The 25,635-nt window shown below is 49.3% G+C and overlaps 1 protein-coding gene across 1 annotated transcript in view; it reads left to right on the plus strand.

Annotated features, from left to right (window-relative positions):
* The window catches only part of CPT1A (carnitine palmitoyltransferase 1A), a 77,796-nt gene that overhangs the window by 43,798 nt on the left and 8,363 nt on the right, over positions 1–25,635 (plus strand). Inside the window, exons 8-14 of the mRNA XM_064364658.1 lie at positions 1,061–1,168; positions 2,548–2,635; positions 3,742–3,937; positions 6,889–7,077; positions 8,083–8,188; positions 10,929–11,045; positions 14,661–14,825. Coding sequence (XP_064220728.1) covers positions 1,061–1,168; positions 2,548–2,635; positions 3,742–3,937; positions 6,889–7,077; positions 8,083–8,188; positions 10,929–11,045; positions 14,661–14,825 — 969 coding nt within the window. The remainder of the gene's footprint in view (positions 1–1,060; positions 1,169–2,547; positions 2,636–3,741; positions 3,938–6,888; positions 7,078–8,082; positions 8,189–10,928; positions 11,046–14,660; positions 14,826–25,635) is intronic.

Below are 25,635 nucleotides of genomic sequence, written 5' to 3' on the forward strand. Positions count from 1 at the left end.
GACTTGAACACTTCTTTCTATTTTTTCCCCTCATTTATTTTTTCTTCATCATTTACTTTTTTCTTTTTTTTTTTCTCTTTTTTGAGATGGAGTCTGGCTCTGTTGCCAAGTCTAGAGTGCAGTAGCACGATTCCACTCACTGCAGCCTCCCGTTCCAGCAATTCCCCTGCCTCAGCCCCCGAGTACCTAGGACTACAGGCGATTGCCACCATGCCTGCCTAATTTTTGTAGTTTTTAGTAGAGACGGGGTTTTGCCATATTGGTCAGGCTGGTCTCGAACTCCCGACCTCAGGTGATCCCTGCGCCTTGGCCTCCCAAAGTGCTGGGATTACTGGTGTGGTGAGCCACCACACCCGGCCTATCATTTGCTTTTTCTGTTTTTCTTCTTTTCAAAATTTCTTTTTCACTTAACTTTTTTTTTCCCATCTGAAATATCTCAAACTGAAAGAAAAACCATCATTCTAGTCCATAGAACTTCTTTTCCTGCTCTGTTTGCGAGTGAGCTGTTTATCTGACACCCTTCCCACTGGGAGGCCTGTGTTCGTTTCCCACAAACAGGCACTTTCTACATCACTGGAGACTCGGTGTGCACATAGACTCTTCCAAGATATAGGTCAGGCCTGTCTTCCTTGGCCTTTCCTCCAATTGTGGAAAATGTGGACATTTGGAGCAGGGTCTGAGAATTTCGAAAGTTGTAGGCCCGGCTCTATGTAAACAATTATTTCAACCTTTCGTCTGTCTCATTCAGAAAACCTCTTCACTGTCTCCTTGCTCCCCGACTAATTTTTGCTTAGCTTTCTGTGTTACGTGAGGATATTTGGTGCAAATAATTATCTTTAATAGCACAAGAATTTGGGAAGACATATGTTCTCCTAACACATTAACAAAGTTTAGAAGACAAAGTGTAGATAATCAAATGACCACGTATTTTATAGCATTGCGGATGCAACTGGATACATCTCTAGAAATATTCTGGCAGTGTGCACGGTGTGCTGTGATATATTTAACTTTGCTTATTCCCTATGCAGATTCTCTCCATGACACCTTTTTCGCTTTTCAGGATCTGCTGTATATTCTTCCAACTCACATTCAGGCAGCAAGAGCAGGCAACGCCATCCACGCCATCCTGCTGTACAGGCGCAAACTGGACCGGGAGGAAATCAAACCAGTAGGCAAACACATTGCTTTAAAAAAGTCTTGTAAAACAGCTTTACAGAAGTATAATTGACATATTGTACATGTTGAAAGTATACTGTTTGTGGCCGAGCACAGTGGTTCATGCCTGTAATCCCAGCACTTTGGGAGCCTGAAGCAGGCAGATCATCTGAGGTTAGGAGTTCAAGTACAGCCTGGCCAACATGGTGAAACCCCATCTCTATTAAAATACAAAAATTAGCCGGGCATGGTGGCACGTGTCTGTAATCCCAGCTACTTGGGAGGCTGAGGCAGAAGAATCACTTGAACCCAGCAGGCAGAGATTGCAGTGAGCCAAGATCATGCCATTGCACCCCAGCCTGGGTGATAAGAGCAAAACTCCATCTCAAAAAAAAAGTTAAAAAATAAAGTGTACAGTTTGATAACTTCTGATGTGTATATACTGATGCACCTGAGAAACCATCATCACCGCAGCCAGGACAGCAAATACATCGGTCACCCCCAAATCCCCCTCTGCCCTTTGTCATTTCTCTCTCCCACCTGGTCCTGGACCCCCGGTCTACTATCTGTCACTCTAGATTAGTTTGCAATTTCCAGAGCTTTGTGTAAGTGGAATTTTACGGTATACACTCTTTTTTCTAAATTCTAGTTTCTTTCACCCAGCCTAATTATTTTGAGATGTAATTCTCTTTGTGTCTCCTAAATGAATATATATCTGTGGTACTTTAGTTCTGTAATCTGCCCTTCAAAGAAGCCCTTGTTGTTTTTGAACTAATAATACTGGCTGGTGAGTTGCTTGTGAGAAACAAAACATTTCTTCCTTAAATAGTTCTTTGGTTTGAAGTGTCAGTTATAAATAATCGATTAGGCTGGGCATGGTGGCTCACGCCTGTAATCCCAGCACTTTGGGAGGCTGAGGCAGGCAGATCACAAGGTCAGGAGATCGAGACCATCCTGTCTAACATGGTGGAACTCCATCTCTACTAAAAATATAAAAAATTAGCCGGGCGTGGTGGCATGCATCTGTATTCCCAGCTACTCAGGAGGCTGAGGCAGGAGAATCACTTGAACCCAGGAGGCAGAGGTTGCAGTGAGCCAAGATCGCACCACTGCACTCCAGGCTGGGCATCAGAGTGAGACTCCGTCTCAAAAAATAAAATAAAATAAATAATCGATTAGACTGTGTTATTTAGTATTTAACCATACAGGAAGTTGCACCCTGGCATGTAGTTTAACAAGCCCCCCAACAAACCATTCCAGGGAGCCACTGGGAAAGATGAAGTCAAACCAAGCAATTTGTGCGGAAAACGCATTCAGCATTTCCTTCTGTGGTCTTGCTGCTGTTGTTCTGGGGGATGTTCGTTGTTGGCTTGAAATATGTTTCTATTACAGATTCGTCTTTTGGGATCCACGATTCCACTCTGCTCGGCTCAGTGGGAGCGGATGTTTAATACTTCCCGGATCCCAGGAGAGGAGACAGGTGAGTGAGGCTTGCCGGGCTCCCTAGGGACTGGGCACTTTCCATCCCTGTGCTCAGAATTAGGAGCTGTCAAAGGAAGTGTCAGAGCGGCCCACTGTTTTTTGCTGCTTTCCTGAGATTATAGGCTATAACAGCAGATTCCTTCTGCTGAATTTCCTTCGTCTTTATTAGGCCTGGACTGTTATTTCCAGATCTTAATTTCTCTTTAGCTGAAGACCGTCGACTGTCTTACAGAGTGTTTCACCTTTTTTTTTGTTGTTGTTTGAGATGAGGTATCTCTCTGCCACCCAGGCTGGAGTGCAGTGACATGATCACGGCTCACTTCAGCCTCCACCTCCTGAGCTCAAGGGATCCTCCCATCTTAGCCTCCCCAGTAGCTGCGACCCACAGGTACATGCGATAATACCCGGATAATTTCTGCATTTTTTATAGCGATGAGGTTTTACCATGTTGCCCAGGCTGCTCTCAAACTCCTGGACTCAAGTGATCCGCCTGCTTTGGCCTCCAGAAGTACTGGGATTACAGGCGTGAGTCACGCCCAGCTGAGAGGTTTTCTTTCTGGGTCTGCTTAAATACCTGTTTCTTCATCTGATTCCTCAGGGGCATTTGCTCACAGGCAGGGTTTGTGGTGGAGCACACTGGGCGCAGGCTCAGGAAGGCGGATTTGTGTTCCACCCGAGTAGCTGGGACTACAGGCACCCACAACCACACCCAGTTGAATTTTGTATTTTTAGTAGAGGCGAAGTTTCATCATGTTGGCCAGGCTGGTCTCGAATTCCTGACCTCAAATGATCCACCCACCTGGGCCTCCCAAAGTGCTGGGATTACAGGCGTGAGCCACCGCGCCCGGTCTCGGGTAATTTGTTTGAGGTCGTAATCTAATGAGTGACCAAGCTGAGCAAAGAAGTCAGGCCTGTCTGATCCAGAGCGTTGACTCCGTGCTGTCCTTCATCATTTAAAATGTCCTGAGGAATAGGCTCCTGAGGCTGCCTGGAGGGAGGCAGAGTAGGGACCCCGTGCCCTTTAAACGGTCAGGGTACGGTGGTCTCAGCCCGCGCCGAACTCGTGACTGTTGATGTTATGTCTCCGACCCGTGGTGGGCTCAGACACCATCCAGCACATGAGAGACAGCAAGCACATTGTCGTGTACCATCGAGGGCGCTACTTCAAGGTCTGGCTCTACCACGATGGGCGGTTGCTGAAGCCCCGGGAGATGGAGCAGCAGATGCAGAGGATCTTGGACGACACCTCGGAGCCTCAGCCCGGGGAGGCCAGGCTGGCGGCCCTCACCGCAGGAGACAGGTGCGCGGCCCAGGGTCCCTTGTCCTGTGGTGAGGGGTGGTGGAGGCGCTCCTCCTCACCAGGGCCCATCCCCATCGGGGCCTGTGGGAACACTGGCACGGGGCTCCCCACCTCGGCTCTGTTTTGCTCTGGGGTCTTGGGTCCCAATCCCTGCCCAGCGGATCTCAAGAGCAGTGGGGACATGGTCACCCCTGTGTGTGCTGGGCAGATCTGTGTGGAGACACTGGAGTCTAGGATGGGGAGACGTGAGGATTAGGATTAGGCTTTCTTTTTCTTTTTTTGAGATGGAGTCTCACTCTGTCGCCCAGGCTGGAGTGCACTGGTGCCATCTTGGCTCACTGCAACCTCCGCCTCCCAGGTTCAAGTGATTCTCCTGCCCCAGCTTCCCAAGTAGCTGGGATTACAGCATGGGCCACCACGCCCAGCTAACTTTTGTATTTTTAGCAGAGACAGGGTTTCACCATGTTGTACAGGCTGGTCTTGAACTCCTGACCTCAAGTGATCCACCCACCTTGGCCTCCCAAAGTGCTGGGGTTACAGGCGTGAGCCACCATGCTCAGCCAGGGTTAGGCTTTCTTACGGGACTGTGGGCATATTTATTAATTTAGGAAACAGAACAAATTGAAACCAAGGCTCCAGTGTTATGGTTACATTTCCTTGCCTCAGTGAAAAAGAATCAGGCCAGGTATAGTGGCTCACACCTATAATTCCAATGCTTTAGGAGACTAAGATGGGGGGGTCACTTGAGCCTAGGAGTTTGAGACCAGCCTGGGAAACAGAGGGAGACCCCATCTCTACCAATAAAATAAAAAATAACCAGGCATGGTGGTGCATGCCTGTAGTTCCAGCTACTTGGGAGGCTGAGGCAGGAGGATTGCTCAAGCCCAGGAGGTCAAGGCTGCAATAAGCCATGATCAAGCCATTGCACCCCAGCCTGCATGACAGAGTGAGACCCTGTCTCAAAAAATAAAAAAGAGAATCAGTCCAAGCTTTGTTTTCTGGAGGAGGCGGTGTGTATTGTGTAGCAGGGTTTCTCACCTTGGTTGGTGCTGTGCACACGCAGGGCTGGGTAGTTCTTTGTGGGGAGCACTGCCTTGTACAGTGGCGGATGCTGAGAAGCCCCGGCCTCTGCCCGCCGGATGTCAGCAACAACCTGTGTGACAACCAGAAGTGTCGCAGACATTGCCCAGCGCCTGGAGGACACTGTTATCCCCAGCTTAGAGCTGCTGGGTTCCAGCCATGTGACAACTGCTACGCTAGCGCTGGGAGTGAGGCGGGAGGGGCAGGTGGTGGGAGGGGCAGGTGGTGGGAGGGGCAGGTGGCGGGAGGGGCAGGTGGTGGGAGGGGCAGGTGGCGGGGCCCCTTCTGCAAAGATCAGGAGAGGCTCTGTGCTGTGTGGAGGGGCCGCAGGTGGGCTGTGTCTCGAAGAGTGTGCGAGCAGGTGAGGAGGATGATGGGTGTCCAGCGGGTGGAGCCACGTGCCCTGGGGCAGCAAAGCAGGCAGGAGCTGTGGAGCGGGCTGGGTGGCTGGACCACCATGCCAGGCTGGGGAGGGTCCCGGGCACCCAACCGTATTTGAGCTTGATTCTGTGACCGGGTCTGCTTCAGGCGGTGCAGGGTAGGGTGGGGTAGGGGGCGCACAAGTAGGTTAATGCGGGAGATTCTTCTGGTTGGGCAGGAAGGAGGGGCCCTGGACACAGGGATGCTTTTCGGTGGCCCAAGTAGCGAGGGCCTGAAAAAGGGCCAGGGCTGGAAGCAGGAGCAGGATGAGAGAGGATGTGTGCAGGAAAGCCGGCGTTGTTCTGTGTCCGCCATGGCATTGACAAGGCTGGAAAGAGCAGCCATAAGGGACGCATCTCTAGTGAAGATGTGCTCACGCGATGGGCTCTTCTGAGAGCCCGGAATCCCCAGCGGAGGAGGCGTGGGGAGCCTGAGCAGCTGCTGTGGGGCCCGGGCTCCCTGTGGGTCTGCAGGTGCCTCAGTCCTGATGCCCCCTCTGGATAGGGTCACACCAGCATCTTACCCATGAGAGTCTTTCATGCAGAAGGCTCCGTACATGCTGGCCACCATCACCGTCACCTTTGTCCCCTGGGTGGGGTATGCACTGGGGCCTGGCATGTGTCTAGGTTTATTGGCCCTGCGGGCCACCATTGCCAAGCACTTGCAGAGAGAAAAAGGTGGGAAGAGAGCCAGATGGCCGTGATCTGGAAGGGTGAGGAGGGGCAGAGGGCCGTGGAGGAGCTGGAGTGAGAGGGACCCAGGAGCGTTAGAGGAAGCCCAGCCGGTGCGTCTTTTAAGAAGGCAGTGGGCGTCACATCCGTTCTGTGTATTCCAAATAAGCAGCCACAGGGCCTCCTTGTGGAGGGGTCACATGGTCATTCATGGTATGCCCTTGGGGGCTGATGGCCTGGCTTCCAGCTCTGCCCCAAAATAGCTGTGACCTAATCTTTCTGTGCTGCAGTTTTGTCATCTGAAAACTGGGTGCAGTAGCCCTGAGAAGATCGGTGAATTGGCACACAGAAAAGGTTTGGAGGCAGAGCCTGGCATGAGCGACGCACTGTTACTCGTTTACTGTGACCTGGCTGCGGGAACTTACCTAGAGTGGTTCCTGTGGAGGGCAGCGAGGGTGTGTCGGGGAGCATGGAGCACTGTGCTCTGGGCCTGCTGCTTCCTGGCGGCTTTGCCCACAGGCCCAGCCTCATTCTGGTCATCCATTCAGTTTGCATTTATTGAACAAAAATTACCTGTGCTCTGGTCTGGAGACCAGGAGAAGGTGAGATTCCTTCCAGCAAAGTCTCAGATGGGGAAAATCATCAACTTGGAGTTTTTCTTCGACAAATTCTGAAAAACCGCAAAGGTTTGATTGTGTCATTGCAAACATCACGTGGCAGGAGATGCCGCCCCGTCGCTGCAGGTCCGGCTGCTTTAATTGTATTTCATCTTCACCACAGAGTTCCCTGGGCCAGGTGTCGCCAGGCCTATTTTGGGCGTGGGAAAAATAAGCAGTCTCTTGATGCCGTGGAGAAAGCAGCATTCTTCGTGACATTAGATGAAACTGAACAAGGATACAGAAGGGAAGACCCAGATACGTCAATGGACAGCTACGCCAAGTCTCTACTGCACGGCCGGTGTTATGACAGGTACCGTCCATACCTTTGGAGACACGGGAGTTTGCCCACGAGCTTGAAATAAATACCCTGTGTGGCTGATACTCACCCCCGAGCATCTATACTGCTAAGGAAGAAGGTGGCATAAAAATACAGCCTTCAGTTTTCTTTTTTTTTTTCTGAGACGGAGTCTCTCTCTGCCGCCCAGGCTGGAGTACAGTGGTGTGATCTCGGCTCACTGCAACCTTTGCCTCCCAGGTTAAAGGGATTCTCCTGCCTCAGCCTCCCGAGTAGCTGGGATTACAGGCACATGCCACCACACCTGGCTAATTTTTATATTATTCATAGAGACAGGGTTTCACCATGTTACCCAGGCTGGTTATGAACTGATCTCAAGTGATCCGCCCGCCTCAGCCTCCCAAAGTGCTGGGGTTACAGGTGTGAGCCACTGCGCCCCGCCAACCTTCAGTTTTCTTCCCTCTGCCAAACCTGTCGTACATACACAGCCTGAGCTGCACATTTGAGATTCTTCCCTTCTCAGCGCATGACCACCTTTGTTTGGAGATGCTTGTGAGCTGCAGGGCTGCCAGGTCCCTGGACTCAGGCAGGGGAGAGTGGCAGACAGGGCTGGGCACGGGGTGTCCGCCCGGGGCTACCTCCAGTCCTCTTTTCCTTCTCTGTAAAGTGTTGGCCAGCCTCCCTGCAGGGTGGGGACAAGGACTGGCTGATGAAGGGGTCACGAGCTCACGGGAAGAGCCTCTGACCTCTCCTCAGTTGCCTTGTGATGATAAGTGGTCCTGTCTTCAGGTCTCCAGGACATAAAGCGCTCATTTTTGTGTCTGGGACAGGGAAGAAGTTAGTAATTCAGTGTCCCATTTGTGCTTGCATCATCACTCTACAGAGATTGAGCATCCAGTCGCTGTTAGAGGGGCAGGTGCAAAGTAAATTCGTCCACCCAGGATGAAGCAGAGAGGAATAACATCTGCTCATTTTTCCCTCTTCCAACACTTAAGTTCCATACATGTGTGTGTTATGCAGGTGGTTTGACAAGTCGATCACGTTTGTTGTCTTCAAAAACGGGAAGATGGGCATGAACGCAGAGCACTCCTGGGCAGACGCGCCAATCGTCGGGCACCTTTGGGAGGTGAGTTTTCGCACTTTTCACTGGAACGTGGAAGTTGCTTTTGAAAATCCAAACCTGGGGCCGGGCGCGGTGGCTCACGCCTGTAATCCCAGCACTTTGGGAGGCCGAGGCGGGTGGATCACGAGGTCAAGAGATCGAGACCATCCTGGTCAACATGGTGAAACCCCGTCTCTACTAAAAATACAAAAAATTAGCTGGGCATGGTGGCGCGTGCCTGTAATCCCGGCTACTCAGGAGGCTGAGGCAGGAGAATTGCCTGAACCCAGGAGGCGGAGGTTGTGGTGAGCCGAGATTGCGCCATTGCATTCCAGCCTGGGTAACAAGAGCGAAACTCCGTCTCAAAAAAAAAAAAGTAAAGAAAATCCAAACCTGGCCGGGTGCGGTGGCTCACACTTATAATCCCATCACTTTGGGAGGCCGAGGCAGGCGGATCACCTGAGAGGTCAGGAGTTCGAGTCCAGCCTGGCCAACATGGTGAAAACTTGTCTCTACTAAAAATACAAAAATTAGCCAGGTGTGGTGGCGTGCACCTGTAGTCCCAGCTACTTGGGAGGCTGAGGCAGGAGAATCACTTGAACCCGGAGACAGAGGTTGCAGTGAGCCGAGATCATGCCACTGTACTCCAGCCTGGGCAACAGAGCGAGACTCTGTCTCAAAAATTAAAAACAAAAAAGAAATCCAAACCCCACACTGAGTTTAGTTTTGTAATATTTCTGTGATTGTAGAGTATGAATTTTTCACTCATACTAGTAATACACGTGAAGTTAAATCACTAAATTAAAGGCATCCTTGTCTTCATTGCCTCAAACTCCTGGGTTCAAGCAATTCTCCCACCTCAGCCTCCCTAGCAGCTGGGACCACAGGTGTGTGCCACCACACCTGGCTAATTTTTGTATTTTTTTGTAAAGACGGGGTTTTGCCATGTTACCCAGGCTGGTCTTGAACTCATGGGCTCAAACAATCTGCCTGCCTCAGCCTCCCACAGTGCTGAGATTACAAACGTGAGCCACCGCACCCAGCCTTGCTCTTGATTTATTTCTGATGTTTCTGTGTCAGGCTCTTCTGGAGCTGTAACTCAGAGCAGCTAGCACTTAATCAAGGCTGTTCCTTCACTGGCTCAGGTCGGCCTGGATCGTGACCCCCACGTATTAGTGGTGCCCTCCACCTGCCCCACCCCCTCACCAGCTGACAGTTATCCCCAACCCTGTGTTGTTTTTACCTCCTTCACTAGAATGTAAGCTTCCTGAGCACAGGGATTCCTTTTTTAAAAAAATTTAATTTTTTTAGTTGAGATATAAGTCACATACTTTAAAATCTGCCCTTTAGAAGTGTACAATTCAGTGGTTTTTAGTATATTCACAGGGTGGTTGTGCAGCAGTCGCCACTGCTCAGCCTCCCGAGTAGCCAGGATTACAGGCATGGTCACCGCACCCAGCCAATTTTTCCATTTTTGGTAGAGGCGGGGTTTCCCCTTATTGGCCAGGTTGGTCTTGAACTTCTGACCTAAAGTGATCCACCCACCTTGGCCTCCCAAAGTGTTAGGATTACAGGCATGAGCCATGCACCCATCCTAATTCTGTAATATTTTTATCACCTCTAAAATAAACCCCTCATTCCATTCTCCCCCATGTTCCTGATAAGCACTAATTTACTTTCTGTCTGTCTGTATTTGCCTATTTCGGACATCTTATATAGATGGAATCATACAGTATGTGATCTTCTGTGTCTGGCTTATTTTTTCTTTTCTTTTGCTTTCTTTTCTTTCTTTTTTAGAGACAGGGTCTTGCTCTGTTGTCCAGGCTGGAGTGCAGTGGCATAGTCATGGCTCACTGTAACCTTGAACTCCTGGGCTCAAGTGATCCTCCCACCTCAGCCTCCTCAGTAACTGGGACTACAGCCATGTGCCACCACACTCTGGCTAATTTTTTAAACTTTTTATAGAGATGAGATCTCACTGTGTTGCCCAGCTGGTCTGCAACTCCCGGCCACCAGCGATCCTTCCACCTTGGCCTCCCAAAGTGCTGGGATTACAAAAGTGAGGCACCGCGCCCACCTGCTTCTTTTCACCCAGCATGTTTTCAAGGTTCATCATATTGTAACACGTATCTGGGCTTCATTCTTTTTTAGGGCTGGATACTATCCCAGTGTATGGATCGACCACACTTGGTTTACCTCTTCATCAGTTGATGGGTATTTGGGTTGTTTGTACTCTTTGGCTATTACGAATAATGCCGCTATGAACATTCTGTACAAGTTTTTGTGTGAATATCTCTTTTCATTTCATTTCATTGAGTATATACCTAGGAGCGAAATTAATGGGTCATATAGGTATATTTCACTTTTTAAGGAAGGGCAAGAATTCTTGTCTGTTTTGTGAACAAAACACACTTCTTGTCTGCTCTGTCACCAGTGCTTGGATGGCGCTGCTGCTACAGTGGTTCCCACCCCCAGTAGGTGCCCAGTAAATAAACTGGCTTAGGTTTACCTGCCGGTGAAAAAAGCATGATGAACTTGAGCAAGCCACTAGCCCTCTCCTGTCCTCTCTCTGTCACATGCTCAGAGAGTTTCCCATCTGACGTGGAGATCAGCTCCACCCAGTGCTGAGCATACAGGAAGCGTTAGCAGCTGTGGTTCGATCTTTGTAACATGGCTGCAAAGAAGCAGGCTCTGTCCATGTTGGAGATTGAATGTGTTTTATGTACCACCATCAGTTTTAATAATTTTGTTTTCTTTTTGACAGTACGTCCTGTCCACTGACAGCCTCCAGATGGGCTATGCAGAGGATGGGCACTGCAAAGGCGACACCAATCCGAACATTCCGTACCCCACCAGGCTGCAATGGGACATCCCGGGGGAAGTAAGTCCAGATTATCCAACCATTGTTACTTACCTGGGATGGGAAACATATTTGAACTCTCACAAATGAATTTTCCAACTGTAGTTCCTGCCCGATCATGAGCTCAGTTGAAGACCACTGAGGCTGAAAGTTGTTTGCTCAGGGAGTTTCGTGAGGTCTGTGGGGCTGTCACGGCTCCTGTTGCCTCGGAAACCTCGGTAAATATTTCTTCTTCTGTTTGAAGCTTTTGGCTAAGATTGTCCATGGTATTTCCAGCTCAAACTTAACCAGACATCTATAAAATGCTCACAATCAAAAATGAAAGCCGAAATCACATAGGTTAGAGCTGAATGCCTCTAAATTGCTGATTTATAATTCGCAAAGTTTAATTCATTTTGGTACCTCTTAAACACTCTCAGAGGCAGCCCACTCACAGGAGCCCTTTGGGAAGGAATTTTAGGGTTGCAAATACCAAATCCTACTTCAGTTAATCCAAGGAGAAATTCCTGGAGTCCAAAATACCATTTTCTTTTTTAAAAGTTTTATTTGTTTATTTGAAACAGTGTCTTGCTCTGTCATTCAGGCAGGAGTGCAGTGGTGCAGTCCACAGCTCACTGCAGCCTCAACTTGCCCGGGTCCAGCAATCCTCCCACCTCAGCCTCCCAAGTACTGGGACCACAGGTGCGTGCCACCACGCCCAGCTAATTTTTATGTTTTTGGTAGAGACGGGGTTTTGCTCCGTTGCCAGGCTGGTCTCAAACTCCTGAGCTCAAGCAAGCCACCCATCTGGCCTCACACAGTGCTAGGACTACAGGCGTGAACCACTGCACCCAGCCAGAAATAATTTTCCACATAGTGAGGTACTGTGTCTAGTGCTGTGGCCTTAGCCCATTGCTTCTGCTTGCCCTGTGGCCCCAGGGCCGGTGTGGGTTCTGCAGAGAGCCGTAACCTTCACAGAGCACTTAGGATTAGGGACCTGGTAGCTGACCAAGTCACTTACCGTTTATTTTTTATTTTCTTTATTTATTTTTATTTCTTTCTTTTTTCAAGACCAAGTTTCACCATGTTGGTCAGGCTGGTCTTAAACTCCTGACCTCAGGTGATCTGCCTGCCTTGGCCTCCAAAGTGCTTGGATTACAGGCGTGAGCCACCGCCCCCGGCCACCGTTTATTTTTTTAAAATTTCTTTTAACAGACTTTATTTTTTAGAGCAGTTTTGGGTTCACAGCAAAACTGAGTTCCCATACACCCCTCTCCCCACACATACACAGCCTTCCCAACTATCCACATCCCCAGCAGAGTGATGCATTTGTTACAGCTGACACACCTGCACCAACACGTCATTATCACCCAAAGTCCACGATGGATTTACCCTCGGTTTTGTACATTGTCTGGGTTTGGACACATGGACAATGCCCTGTGTCTGCCATTACAGTGTCATACAGAATCGTTTCACTGCAAAAATCTTCTGTGCTTCACCTATGTATTCTTCCTTCCTGCTAGCCCCCGGCAACCGTGAATCATAGTCACTGTCCCCATAGTTTTACCTTTTCCAGAATGTCAGATACAGTAGTTCCCCCCATTAGCTGAGGTGCCACCTTCTGAGATTTCAATTCCAAGGTCCAAAAATATTAAACAGAAAATTCCAGAAGTAAACAATTCACGAGTTTTAAGTTGCATGCTATTCTGAGTGGTGTGATGAAACCTCGTGCTGCCCCGTGCGGTCCCACCCAGGATGGCGTCATCCCTTTGTCCAGTGTGTTCATGCTGTAGATGCTACCCACTTAGTGGCTGTCTTGGTTATGAGCTGGAGGAAACGCCATCTCTGTAGTGTTCCGCGCTATCTGAGCTTTGAGATGTCCACCGCAGGTCTTACAATGCATCCACATGGATAAAGTGTTGCTGCTCTCATTGGAATCATCCGTGTAGCCTTTTCAAATTGGTTTCTTTCACTTAGTAATAACCATTTACATTTCTTCCAAGTTTTTTCATAGTTTTATGGCTCATTTATTCCTAGTGCTGAATAAAATTTCATTGTATGGTTGTCCATTTATTTTTTAAGATTTTTTTTCTTTTTTCCTTCTCATATACAAAATACATTCAAAGATTTGTTTTTAAAAATGTGTTTCTTGGCTGGGCGCAGTGACTCACGCCTGTAATCCTAGCACTTTGAGAAGCCAAGGCGGGTGGATCACCTGAGGTCAGGAGTTCAAGATCAGCCTGGACAACACGGTGAAATCCCATCTCTACTAAAAATACAAGAGTTAGCCGGGGTAGTGGTGGGCACCTGTAGTCTCAACTACTTGGGAGGCTGAGGCAGGAGAATCACTTGAACCTGGGAGGCGGAGGTTGCAGTGAGCAGAGATGGCACCACTGCATTCCAGCCTGGGCAACAGAGCTAGACTCTGTCTCAAATAAATAAAAAGTAAAAAGTAAAAAATGTGTTTCTCGATTGCCACTGTGTGATGACAGTGGGCTTAATGAGATGATGTGTGACTATTTGAAACACCCTTTGGGGTCTCACTGGAAGCCAGGGTGCCCCCATCCCTACCTGTGTTCCTGTTAGCAGTGGAACGTATCCATGCCAGTCTCCAGCACCCTCAATTCTGGCCTTCTCAGAACGAATTTGACTGAGGGGCAGAAGGCAGGAGAGACCAAAGCAAGTTTCAGATCTGGAGAGAAAGTTTATTAAAAAACTTGAGAGCAGGAATGAGAAAAGGAAAGTACATTTGGAAGAGGGCCAAGTGGCCAAGTTGAGAGATCAGGAGCACAGTCTGACCTTTTGACTTGAGGTTTTATACACTGGCATGCTTCCAGGGTCTTGTGTTACGTCTCCCGATTCCTCTCTTGGGGTGGGCTGTCGGCGTGCACACCGGCTGCCCGCGCTTGCGGGGGGAGCATGCGCGATGTGGTTACAGGAGTTGTGCGCATGCTCACTTGAGGTGCTCTTTTAGCATTCCTAGAGGAAGGTCCTATGCCAGTTAGACGCCGCCATTTGCTTTTCAATGCGCATGCTTGAGCCCAGTCGCCCAATGCCTGAGGTTTTTTTAATCGGGAAGCTGCTGGTCACCAGCTCCAGGTGTTTCTTTTTCTTTTTTCTTTTTTTCTTTTTTTTTTTTTTTTTTGAGTTAGAGTCTTCCTCTGTCACCCAGGCTGGAGTGCAGTGGCGCGATCTCAGGTCACTCCAACCTCCGCCTCCCGGGTTCAAGTGATTCTCCTGCCTCAGCCTCCCGAGTAGCTGGGATTACAGGCGTCCGCCACCCACGGCCGGCCAGCTCCAGATGTTTCTGTCTGTTGGGAGACTGCCATTCCCTGGCACCAGCAAATTATTTTAGAGAGACAGTTAACAACCACCTGACCGTCACCGATGGTCCCTGACATCCCAGTGTGTGTCGGAGGAAGCCCTCTCCTGCCCTGCTCTTGTCAGGCCATCTACCTACTATAACGCTCCCGCTGCTCCTCGGAGGTCAGGGAGCCGTGCTCCTAACTTACTGGGGCCTCTGGGTCAAGAAAACGTCGGCGTATCTCCCAGTACCGAGTTTGTAGCTGCATGAAAAACCAGCCTCCATCTCCTTCTGGGTGTATGCCAGTTCTTTCTCCGCTCATTCCGTAAAACCTTTTTCTTCTTTCTCTCAAGTGTCAAGAGGTTATAGAGACCTCCCTGAACACCGCAAATCTTCTGGCAAACGATGTGGATTTCCATTCCTTCCCATTTGAAGACTTTGGTAAAGGAATCATCAAGAAATGTCGCACCAGCCCGGACGCCTTTGTGCAGCTGGCCCTCCAGCTGGCGCACTACAAGGTGAGAACCGACCGCCTCGGGTTTTCTCGTGAGCACTTCGGAGGTTCCTACACCTGCCCAAGACTGTTCACCTAGTGGGGAGGGAAGGCCCGAAACCGAATCACAGCCTCCTCCGGATCTCCGGGGCCGGGTGGCGTGGGGTGTTCCACCATGGACAGGCGCGAAGTTCGCAAACCCCACTCCAGCAGGTGTAGACTCCCATCTGACACGCGTGGGAGAGGGAGAGTCTGGGGGATGGGAACAAAGTGAAACCTCATCATTCTACAAAGGGAGAGTTAAGCCTCAAAATAAGCCTGGAATCCTAGCATTTGCCAGCATTTGTGAAAGTGGAAATACTCCTGGCAGGTAGGGGAACAGTCAGTTATGTATTCCTCTGGCGCTTGGTAAATCTGCACTTTACACAGGTCAGGTGAGCACAGAGTGGAAAATTTCACCTTTCATCCTCACTCTCTGCTTGGGAACAAAATGAAAAGCAGCTTCTTGCATGACTCAGCTTTTAGCTTAATCCTTTCCTTAAGGAGGAGAAAAGCAGACATCTTTGCATAAGTCCTCTTTATGAGGCCCTCATGCAGTCTCCACGTTGAGAAGGCATTTGCGGGACCAGAGCAGTGTTCCGTGCTCTGCAGCCACCCCGCGGTGCTCCCGGTGTCACTGCGTTCTCAGATGGTCTTTACCTTAGGCCTCCTGTTGCCGCTCGATTTCTAATTAACGGCACTGATAATATAGTTTAGTTCAGTGTATAAACTTCAATGTTCTCTAAGCCAAGTAAGCTAATTATTTAGCTAGAATTAACATAGGTCTCCCCCTGGCCATCTTGACCCACAGTCTGGAGTGCAATGGTGTGATCTTAACCCATTACAATCTTCACCTCCCGGGTTCAAGTGATTCTCCTGCCTTGGCCTCCCAAGTAGCTGTGCTTACAGGTACACGCCACCTCGACCGGCTAATTTTTTGTACTTTTAGTAGAGATGGGGTTTCCCCATGTTGAGCAGTCTGGTCTTGAACTCCTGGCCTCAGGTGATCCACATGCCTTGGCCTCCCGAAGTGCTAGGATTACAGGTGTGAGCCACTGCGCCCGGCCTTATTTCAAAACTTGAGTGCTGTACATATATGCAGCGTGTGGCACTGCTCCCCCAACCATCGTAACAGTTGTGCCATTGTTGAGCTTTGCTCGGTGGTACACGTGCATCATGCTTCACCGTCTCTCCACCTGGAAGGCACTCTCATTATCCCATTAAAGAAATTTACAAGTCCCCATTATGCCCCAGAAACTCTTGTTATCTCATTTTACGGGTGAGGAAACTGAGGTGCAGAGAGGCCACATGTTTGCCAGGATGGCACTAGGCAGGGATAAAGCCGGCTGGTGGCTCCAGAGTCTATGCCCTCTCCACCTAAAGTTAAGAAAACAAACAGTTACAGAGAAGTAAGAGGCAGTGTTAATGGAATGAATGGGCTGAAATCATATTTACAATTCATGCTCATACAGTTCTGTAAGGACTGTAACGGTCATTAGGCTTTGCTTTCTCAAGCAACGTGCTCGTTATGGGTGAACCAAAAGCAGCTGGGCAGAGCACCAGGAATGCAGTGACAAGCTCCTGTCCATGACAGATGATGTGACTAAAGATCATGTGACTGAAAGGTGACATGGAATAGGGGCGTCTCATCTCAGAGTCAATGAGCTGGATTTTGAGAATTGATGAGCAGACTTTGCCCGTAAATGTGCAGTATGAGGACGCGCAAGCAGTGCACACCACAGATACAGAAAGGGTTAGTTTAGCTTTTTACATTTTTTCTTTTTTAAAAGAATTCCCTGCAAGTCCGTGCAGCTGACAGAGGAGTTTAGTAAGGGAGTGCTGTGTTCCATTTTAGTACATTTTCTTTTCTTTTTTTTTTTTGAGACAGAGTCTCGCTCTGTCACCAGGTGCCAGGCCGGAGTGCAGTGGCACAACCTCAGCTCACTGCAATGTCCACCTCCTGGGTTCAAGCAATTTTCCTGCCTCGGCCTCCTGAGTAGCTGGGACTACAGGCGTGCGCCACCACGCCCAGCTAATTTTTGTATTTTTAGTAGAGACAGGGTTTCACCATGTCGGCTGGGATGGTCTCAATCTTTTGGCCTCATGATCCGCCCACCTCAGCCTCCCAAAGTGCTGGGATTACAGGTGTGAGCCACCGCGCCTGGCCTTTTAGTACATTTTAAAACTTGATGAAATGACTGTTCTGCAGGCCGTACAAATCAGTGACGCCCACTCAAGGTAGAAAGCCTGAAGAGGTCTCTGGTCCATGGAGCAAAGTGAGAGGGTGTCAAGGAGCCACCCTCGTGGCTCCAGAGAGCTTGCAGCTCAGAGATGCCACAAAGAAAGGAAGCCACCCCATTCACTCCCTGGAACCCACGTGGCCCAAGTGTGGGAATGAGCTGGAAAGGGCACTAGCCACTGTGCCAAGTACTTTGCAGGAGCGAGTGAAACATCAGGACAGTCCCGAGGAGGGCATCTTCCTCTCCACCTTACACACTCGGAGGTGAAGCGTCTTGCCTGAGGTCTGCAGCTCACATGCGGTGGGACTGAGATTGGATCCAGGAAGGCTTGTTTCAGAACCTGTGGCTTTCACCACTGTGCTGCAGCTAGACACAGAGAAAGGAAGCACAGACCAGCTCCCGTCATGAATGGAAATGCAGAGACCCCCAATAAAATCTTAGCAAATAGGGCCAGGCGCGGTGGCTCACGCCTGCAATCCCAGCACTTCGGGAGGCCGAGGTGGGCAGATCACGAGGCCAAGAGATCAAGACCAGCCTGACCAACATGGTAAAACCCTGTCTCTATTAAAAATACAAAAATTAGCCAGATATGGTGGCACGCGCCTGTAATCCCAGCTATCAGGAGGCTGAGGCAGGAGAATCACTCGAACTTGGGAGGTGGAGGTTTCAGTGAGCCGAGATCATGCCACTGCACTCCAGCCTGGGCCACAGAGCGAGACTCCATCTCAAAAAAAAATTTTTTTTTTAATTTAAAAAGTAAAAAATCTTAGCAAGTAGAATCCAGCACTGTAGGAAAAGAATAGTCACTGACAGTGGCCACACCAGTGGCGAGAGGCTGGCTTTGTGTCAGTAAATCCAGTCATACACTGAACCGTACTACTGGGTCAGAGAAGAGCCTAGATCGTGAGTTTCACCGATCCTAAGGAGACGTTTCACATTTAACATCCATTCCTGATAACAACTCTTGGTCAAGGGCCTTAGTAATAGGGCTCTTTCCTTAACAGGATAAATGGCATCGTGTGTTAATAGCTAGCTATTGCTTCAAGGTAAAAGTGTGGGAAGCGGGTCCGTTAAAACAAGAAAGATGAGGATGCCTCCAGCAGCTGATAGGGTAACCGGGCAGGAGGAACATTTATGTCTGCTCAGGAGATGGAACAGCAGAAAGGCTTTTAGGATTAAGAGGTACGCTCAGTGAGCAGGCTTGGCGCAGAGTCGCACACAGACCAGAAGCTTTCCTGCATAAGGACAATGGCCAAGTGGGAAATATAATAAGAGAATGTAATAGAAACTAGAACCTGGGGCCCCCACCCCTCAGGCATATGTGTATAAAGCAGACTGGACTCTGGGAAGAAGGCTGAGGACCACCCACCCCCGACTCCTCCCCAGGGAGAGGGAGAAAAAGCCATGATTTTGGATTTAAAAAACTTCAGCACCATAGAGGCGGGGATGTTTCCAGTTCACACTTTTTTTTTTTTTAAGACGAGTACAGTGGCATGATCTCAGCTCACTGCAACCTCCACCTACTGGTTTCAAGTGATTCTCCTGCCTCAGCCTCCTGAGTAGCTGGAACTACAGGTGCCTGCCATCACGCCCAGCTAATTTTTTGTATTTTTAGTAGAGACAGGGTTTCACCATATTGGCCAAGCTGGTCTTGAACTCCAGACCTCAAGTGATCCACTGGCCTCCCAAAGTGCCAAGATTACAGGCATGAGCCACCACGCCGGCCCAGTTCACACATTTAATATGTACAGAGTGAAAGGTCAGGCAGGGGCTTCAGGAGAGGAGCTTGCCCCATTGATCTTGAAGCTTGTCTGAAAAGGTTAACATTTGAGAATCACCCATAACATTCTTGAAAAGTAAAGCAATCAGGTGGAGGTGGGACAGGAGAAGGTGGACATGTACTTTTCAAAGGCTAAAACTCAAAGTGTAGGAGTTAGAAGATTGTAGAGATTAATTTAAAATGGTCTCACTTCTATAATCCCAGCACTTTGGGAGGCTGAGGCAGGTGGGTCACTTGAGCCCAGGAGTTTGAGACCAGACTGGACAATATGGCGAGACTCTGTCTGTACAAAAAATACAAAAAAAAATTTAGCCCAGCATGGTGGTGCACGCCTGTAGTCTAAGGTACTCAGGAGGCTAAGGTGAGAGGATCACTTGAGCCCAGGAGGTGGAGGCTGCTGTGAGCCGTGGTCACACCACTGCACTACAATGTGGATGACAGCAAGATTCTATCTTCAAAAAATTTTTTTTAAATAAAAGTAAAATGCTGCAATCCTCATACAGGAAATAACGTAATGAAGGGAGCATTTGGCATCACTGGGGGTGGGGGAGCTGATGAGTAAATGGAGTTGGGAAATCTGGCTAAGTGGTTACCTTTGGAAAAAAATAAACGGTCCAAGAGAAATAAAGAGTCAAAGCAGAAACTGTGGTTCACAAGAGAAAAAAAATACAGTCAACGACTGTAGGTAATAAGCTTAATCTTAGCAAGAATCTAACAAGTGCAACTTAAACAAGACTCAATTTTTGCGTATGGGATTAGTAAAGGCTTTTTTTCGTGTTGGTAAGGGTGGACTGCAGCTGGGAATAGTTTTAACAAATTTAGGGACCCCACAGCAGGCATGTAAGCAGCACAGACCACAAAGCTGGAAACATGCGTCAAGAGAAGAATAACTTTGACCCTGCAGATGATCCATGAAAAAGGGCAGGTACACAAAACACACACATGAGCAAGCTCACTGTAAAAATGCGAAGAAATTTGGCTGGGTGCTGTGGCTCACGCCTGTAATCCCAACACTTTGGGAGGCTGAGGCAGATGGATCACTTGAGGTCAGGAGTTCAAGACCAGCCTGGACAACATGGTGAAACCCCATCTCTGCTAAAATTAGCCAGGCATGGTGGCACGCACCTGTAATCCCAGCTACTTGGGAGGCGGGAGAATCGCTTGAACTCAGGAGTCAGAGGTTGCAGTGAGCTGCTGAGACCATGCCACTACACTCCAGCTTGAGCAACAAGAATGAAACTTTGTCTCAAAAAAAAAAAAAAGGAAGAAATGCTGGAAACCAGAAAGTGTCTGAGACAGGTCTCAGTCCATTGTGAAGTTAATTTTGCCAAGGTTAAGGATGCGTGTCCGGAAGACAGCCCTGTGCCTTTCTCTAAAGGTGATTTTGACAGCTTCGATATTTAAAGGGGAAAAGCAGGCTGGAGGGGAAGGAGGGAGGGATGGTCACATTAGAGAATTCACATGTTGCAAAAGAAAAGCAGCAGCAGGGGAATAGTCAATTACATATTCATTACACAAGGTCCAGTGAACAAAGTGGAGACGGTTCGCCTTTTATCCATCACTCTCTGCTTGCACTCTGTGCAAGGCAGCCTCTTGCACAACTCAGCTCTTAGCGTAATCCTTTCCTTTCAGCAAAGTGAATCTTCCTTTCATGATACTAAATTAAAATATGGTATTTTCATACAGTGGAATATTATATAGCTATTACGTGATCTCTATGGCATGTATATGTATATATATTTTTTGAGATAGGGTCTTACTCTTGCCCAGGCTGGAGTGCTGTGGCACCATCATGGCTCACTGCATTCTCCACCTCCCTGGGCGCAGGCGTCCTCCCACCTCAGTCTCCTGTGTAGCTGGGACTATAGGCACGCATCACCAGGCCTGGCTAATTTTTGTATTTTTTGTAGACATAGATTTCACCATGTTTCATCATGGGGCTGGTCTCGAACTCCTAAGGCTCAAGCAATCCACTGCCTGGGTCTCCCAAAGGGCTGGGATTACAGGGGTGAGCCACCGTGCCTGGCCATCTATGGCACAGTATACAGAAAAATAGTCATAAAAGTGAAAGTCACTTGTTTCTTACAGTCATCTGCAGACTCTGACTCACAGGCCAAACCTGACCCTTCACTTTATTTTTTTAAATGGCTTTAAAACTCAAGAATGGTTTCATATATTTAACAGTTGAAAAGAAATCAAAAGGCGACCAATACTTTGTCACGTGTGAAAATTACGTGAAGTTTCAGTGTTCATCGGTGAAGCTTTCTGGGCACAGCCATGTCCGGCATTCACATGTTGTCTGTGGCTCTTTTCACACCAGTGGGAGGGTGGAGTAGTCACCAGAGAGCGCCTGGCCTGCACAGCCTGGTCCGCGTTTTACATAAGTTTCCCGACTCTTGCTTCATTATATGCAAAGTCTAGAAAGGGTAGATGCAAAATATTAACAAATGGTATCGTGAAAGTTGCTCTTTATTTTCTTATGTTTTTCTGAGTTTTTGCACAAACATGTATTACAGTCACCCTCAAAGAAATCAAGCCCACGTTTTTAAAGTTAAGGATCATTTGTTGTAATAACCAAGTGCTTATGTCTATTCTCTGCCCTCTGGTTAGAAACACCCAGGCCCTCTTCTCCAAAGCCAGTTGTTCATATAGCACTCCAGCTATTAAAAATGATGGATCCTTGGCCGGGCGTGGTGGCTGATGCCTGTAATCCCAGCACTTTGGGAGGCCAAGGTGGGTGGATCACCTGAGGTCAGGAGTTCAAGACCAGCCTGGCCAACATGGTGAAACCCCATCTCCACCAGAAAATGCAAAAAAATTAGCTGGGCATGTTGGCAGGTGCCTGTAATCCCAGCTGCTTGGGAAGCTGAGACCGGAGAATCCCTTGAACATGGGAGGCGGAGGTTACAGTGAGCTGAGGTCGCGCCATTGCACTCCAGCCTGGGTGACAGAGTGAGACTCTGACTCAAAAAAATGAAAAATAAAATAAAAATGATGGATCCATTAAAGTAATCTATTAAAATTATACATCAGATTTACTCATTCAAAAATTAACATTCAGACCCATCTCCACCCAGCTGGGAGCTGCAGGGCATCCCTGTGGTTCTGCATCAGTCCAGAACCTCTGCTGTGGCCCGGAGGGTCTCCTCCAGGCTTCTGAACCTTCTTTCTGCCCTGACCCCTTGGCCAGCCTGGGAGAGGCTGGGGATCCCCTCTCAGACTAATGTTTAAAAAGCATAAAATGAAATACACAAGGTTACAAGAGTAATCACTTAAAGTGCATATGCCAAAATATTAAACATATATTTGTGGCACAGTAAGTATAATTCCTTTTTTTTTCTTTTGAGACGGAGTCTGGCTCTGTCGCCCAGCCTTCAAGATCTGCCTGCCTCAGCCTCCCAAAGTGCTGGGATTACAGGCGTGAACCACTGCACCCAGCTGTATAATTCTTCATTGATGCATTAAATAATAAGATCAGGCAGTGGGTCTGATAACTGCCGTAATATTGAAGTAGTGTTGAGTATATATAAGACATTGGGATAGATACTGCACCAATCATAATTTGACATGAAAACACCTGTGATTTTCTATTCAAAGTCACAGGCACTGCCAATGAATACTGTGGTTTATTGCCTGTGCTTCTAAATGCTGTCTTCCAGTTGGAGCTTACATGAAATTAAAATAATGATATATTTCCCAACCAAGTTCACATCTCCCCAAGGAGATGTAGTTGGTTAGAGCAGTGATGTTACCACCTCCTTTTTAAAGCAGCCCCTACCTGTGCTGGGTGCAGTGGCTCATGCCTGTGATTCCAGCACTTAGGGAGGCCAAGGCAGGCAGATCATTTGAGTTCAGGAGTTCAAGACCAGCCTGACCAACATGGTGAAACCCTGTCTCTACTAAAAATACAAAAATTAGCCAGGTGTGATGGTGCGTGCCTGTAATCCCAGCTACCCAGGAGACTGAGGCATGAGAATTGCTTGAACCCAGGAGGCAGAGGTTGCAGTGAGCTGAGATCACTCCACTGCACTCCAGCCTGGGCTACAGGGCAAGACTGTCTCAAAAAAAAAAGTAGCCCCACCCCCATTGCTCTGTTCCCTGTTCCTGTTATTTCTGTTCAGTGCACCTGACTTGATGTGATATATATTTTTTTGTTCATCGTCCGTCTTTCCTGCTAGAATGTGTGCTCACTGAGGGCAAGGGCGTGATCGGTCTCACAACACTATCCCCGTGCCGGGAGCGTCAGTAAAGCAGTATTGAATATTGAATGTGGATTGAATGCTGACACTGGGCAGTGATTTTCATTCTAGTCTGCAGATTTGCTTCCTTTTGCCCTGCCAAGCTGAAGCATCAGCCCCGTAGTGGCAGTGCTAGCGTGGGGTGCCGTATATGTCAGTGTATCTATAGACTGTCTTTGGATCCTGCCTCTTAGAAACTGCAGATGTTTTGGTGGCAGTGAAGGGCCACCCTCCTGATGGTGCCTGGTCACAGTGGGTCAAGAGTGTCGCACTTATAACCTGGTTTGGCTCTTTGATGGCATCTGAGGTCACGTGGGGCTTGCACACCAATATTCAACATGTTTGCCAAGAGGTTTTTTAGATGACTGTCTTTTACGCTGGGCACAAGGCGTGACTATTCTCATAACTTACATAAAGTTTGATATTGGAACATAGACTTCAAATGAATCACTGCATCATAGAGTTGAAGTTCACCTTTATTAAATCACTAAAATGCCACATTTCTGCCTTCCCTTATATCTGCTCCTCTCCCTTTCCCACTCCTGACTTCTCCATCATGAGCCCCCGTGAAGCACCCTGATGTAGGAGACATAGGAAGCGCTCTGAAAGGCACATTCACTGTCAGCGTGGGAAGCAGGAGGCGCCTCGTCCTCATGGCAGGCCCCAGGCCTGTGACCCCTGTCCCCAAGGGAATCTTGAGTGTCTTGTCATGCCACCAGGGTCGGTGGCATCTGTGGGGTGGGGGAGAGAGCTCCCCGAGGCGGCCCGCTGTGCTGGGGGCATCCTGGGGGCTCAGCCAGATCCTCACTGCATGCGCTGCTCAGCGTTGGCTTCCGATGTGCTCTCATGGTCCCCAAATGCTTCCCTCTGTGGAGCCGCTGCTCTTGACGCCCTCGGTTTCCTTTGTCTGCTGGCTGACACGCTCTCATTTCACGGGGCCCTGGTCCTGTGACCAGGAAGACACTTCCTTCTGCAGGGTCCTCCTCTCCTCCAGAGACCTTGGCTGCACCGAGGAGCCTGACTTTAGCAGGGCCTGTGCGTAGGCACCAGGCCTTCCCCGGCTGAGCGGGCCTGTGCTCCTTCTGGCTCCTGGTTCCAGGCCTCACTGGGTTCCAGGGTCCAGCACAAACTCCCTGCCAGCTCGGCAGTGACCAGGCCCAGGCACTGCTACTTCTGGGTCTGGATGGCAGCCTGGGAAGCCCAGCCTTGACTGTGGCACCCTCTTCTGGGTTCATTTGACAGTGTCGGCTCGCCACATGGTGTCCTCTGCAGATTGGCCGGTCTGCCACCCTGGGGCCACTAGGGCCTGTGCCAGGGTGCACAGGGATATGTCTGGTCAGGAATCATTTGGGTCCACAAACTGCTGCTTATCACTTTCCCATCCCTGCTTGGAACCTGGTCCTCTTTGAGCTGACCTGGTGGCCCCGGGCCCCCTCCTGGGGCATCGTGCATGTGCTGTTCGTCCCACGGCCGATTGCTCCCTTGGACTTGGTCTCTGTCTTCTCCAACATCTGCTCTTCTCATCAGGGGCCCTTGCTGCACTGTCCCGGCATCTCTGCCAAAGCTCAGCCTCAGGGGCTACCAGCCCCTCCTGCCGCGCCGTCTTCTCCAGTCCCAGATGGCCACGTTCCTTGACCTCATCCCCGCCCTCCCTTTCCTCCTTTCTGGCTGTGGTTCCATGGCCCATTGGGATCATCCCTTACCTCGGCTCCCTGGTCCCCTTGAAATTGCCTGGGGAACCTGCAGTGCCTCCCGGGTTCAGCCCAGCTCTCCAGCTGCTGTGATTCTGTTTGCGAGGAGCTGGCCCAGCTGGAGAAAAGCGTTCAACAGCTGGCTTGTCTCCTTTCCCCACGAATGAGCACAGACCCCAGTGGGCCTAGGCACTGTGTTTCCACACCCCTAAATGCCACATCACACCGCTTACTCGCTGCCAGCATCTTCTCCCCAGCCCAACTCTCAGCAGGCCCCCTTTCTTCTGTTTCACCCAGAAAATAGGAGCTTTCCAAAGAGACCCGAGGCTTCCCGGCTAACAGAGGCAGTGGCTGTGCTTCCGGCTCCAGCCCCCGCCCACTTCCTGCCTTCCTGCTAAAGGACATTCTTCCTGCACCCAAGCACAGTCTCTCTGCCAGATATTCTCACCATCTTCCAGACATGGTGGAATTGCTCCAGGCAATACGTTGTGTCTTTAAATCATTTCAAAGGCAGATCCCCTGCTGTGCACAGCATTCCTCCTGTACATGGCTTCAGGCTGCACCCTTAGCCTGGAGGGAACGCAGCAGAGGTGTGTGGGACTGGGGGGGTGTCATGGTATCAGTTGCATCTTGAAACAGAAACCTGGTTAACCTAGAAACTGACCCCCACCTCCACCAGGCGCTTCCTGAAGCCAGTGACACCTCTGTCTGCTGCCACGTAACTGCTCACATGTAAAAGTGGCTGGAGACTGAAAATGTAAATTGACAATAGGCTGGGCACAGTGGCTCACGCCTGTAATCCCAGGACTTTGGGAGGCCAAGGCAGGTGGATTGCTTGAGCCAGGAG

This window comes from Aotus nancymaae, unplaced genomic scaffold (genome assembly GCF_030222135.1).
Source record: "Aotus nancymaae isolate 86718 unplaced genomic scaffold, 86718_ANA_hifiasm-v0.15.2.pri h1tg000059l, whole genome shotgun sequence".
NCBI lineage: Eukaryota > Metazoa > Chordata > Mammalia > Primates > Aotidae > Aotus > Aotus nancymaae.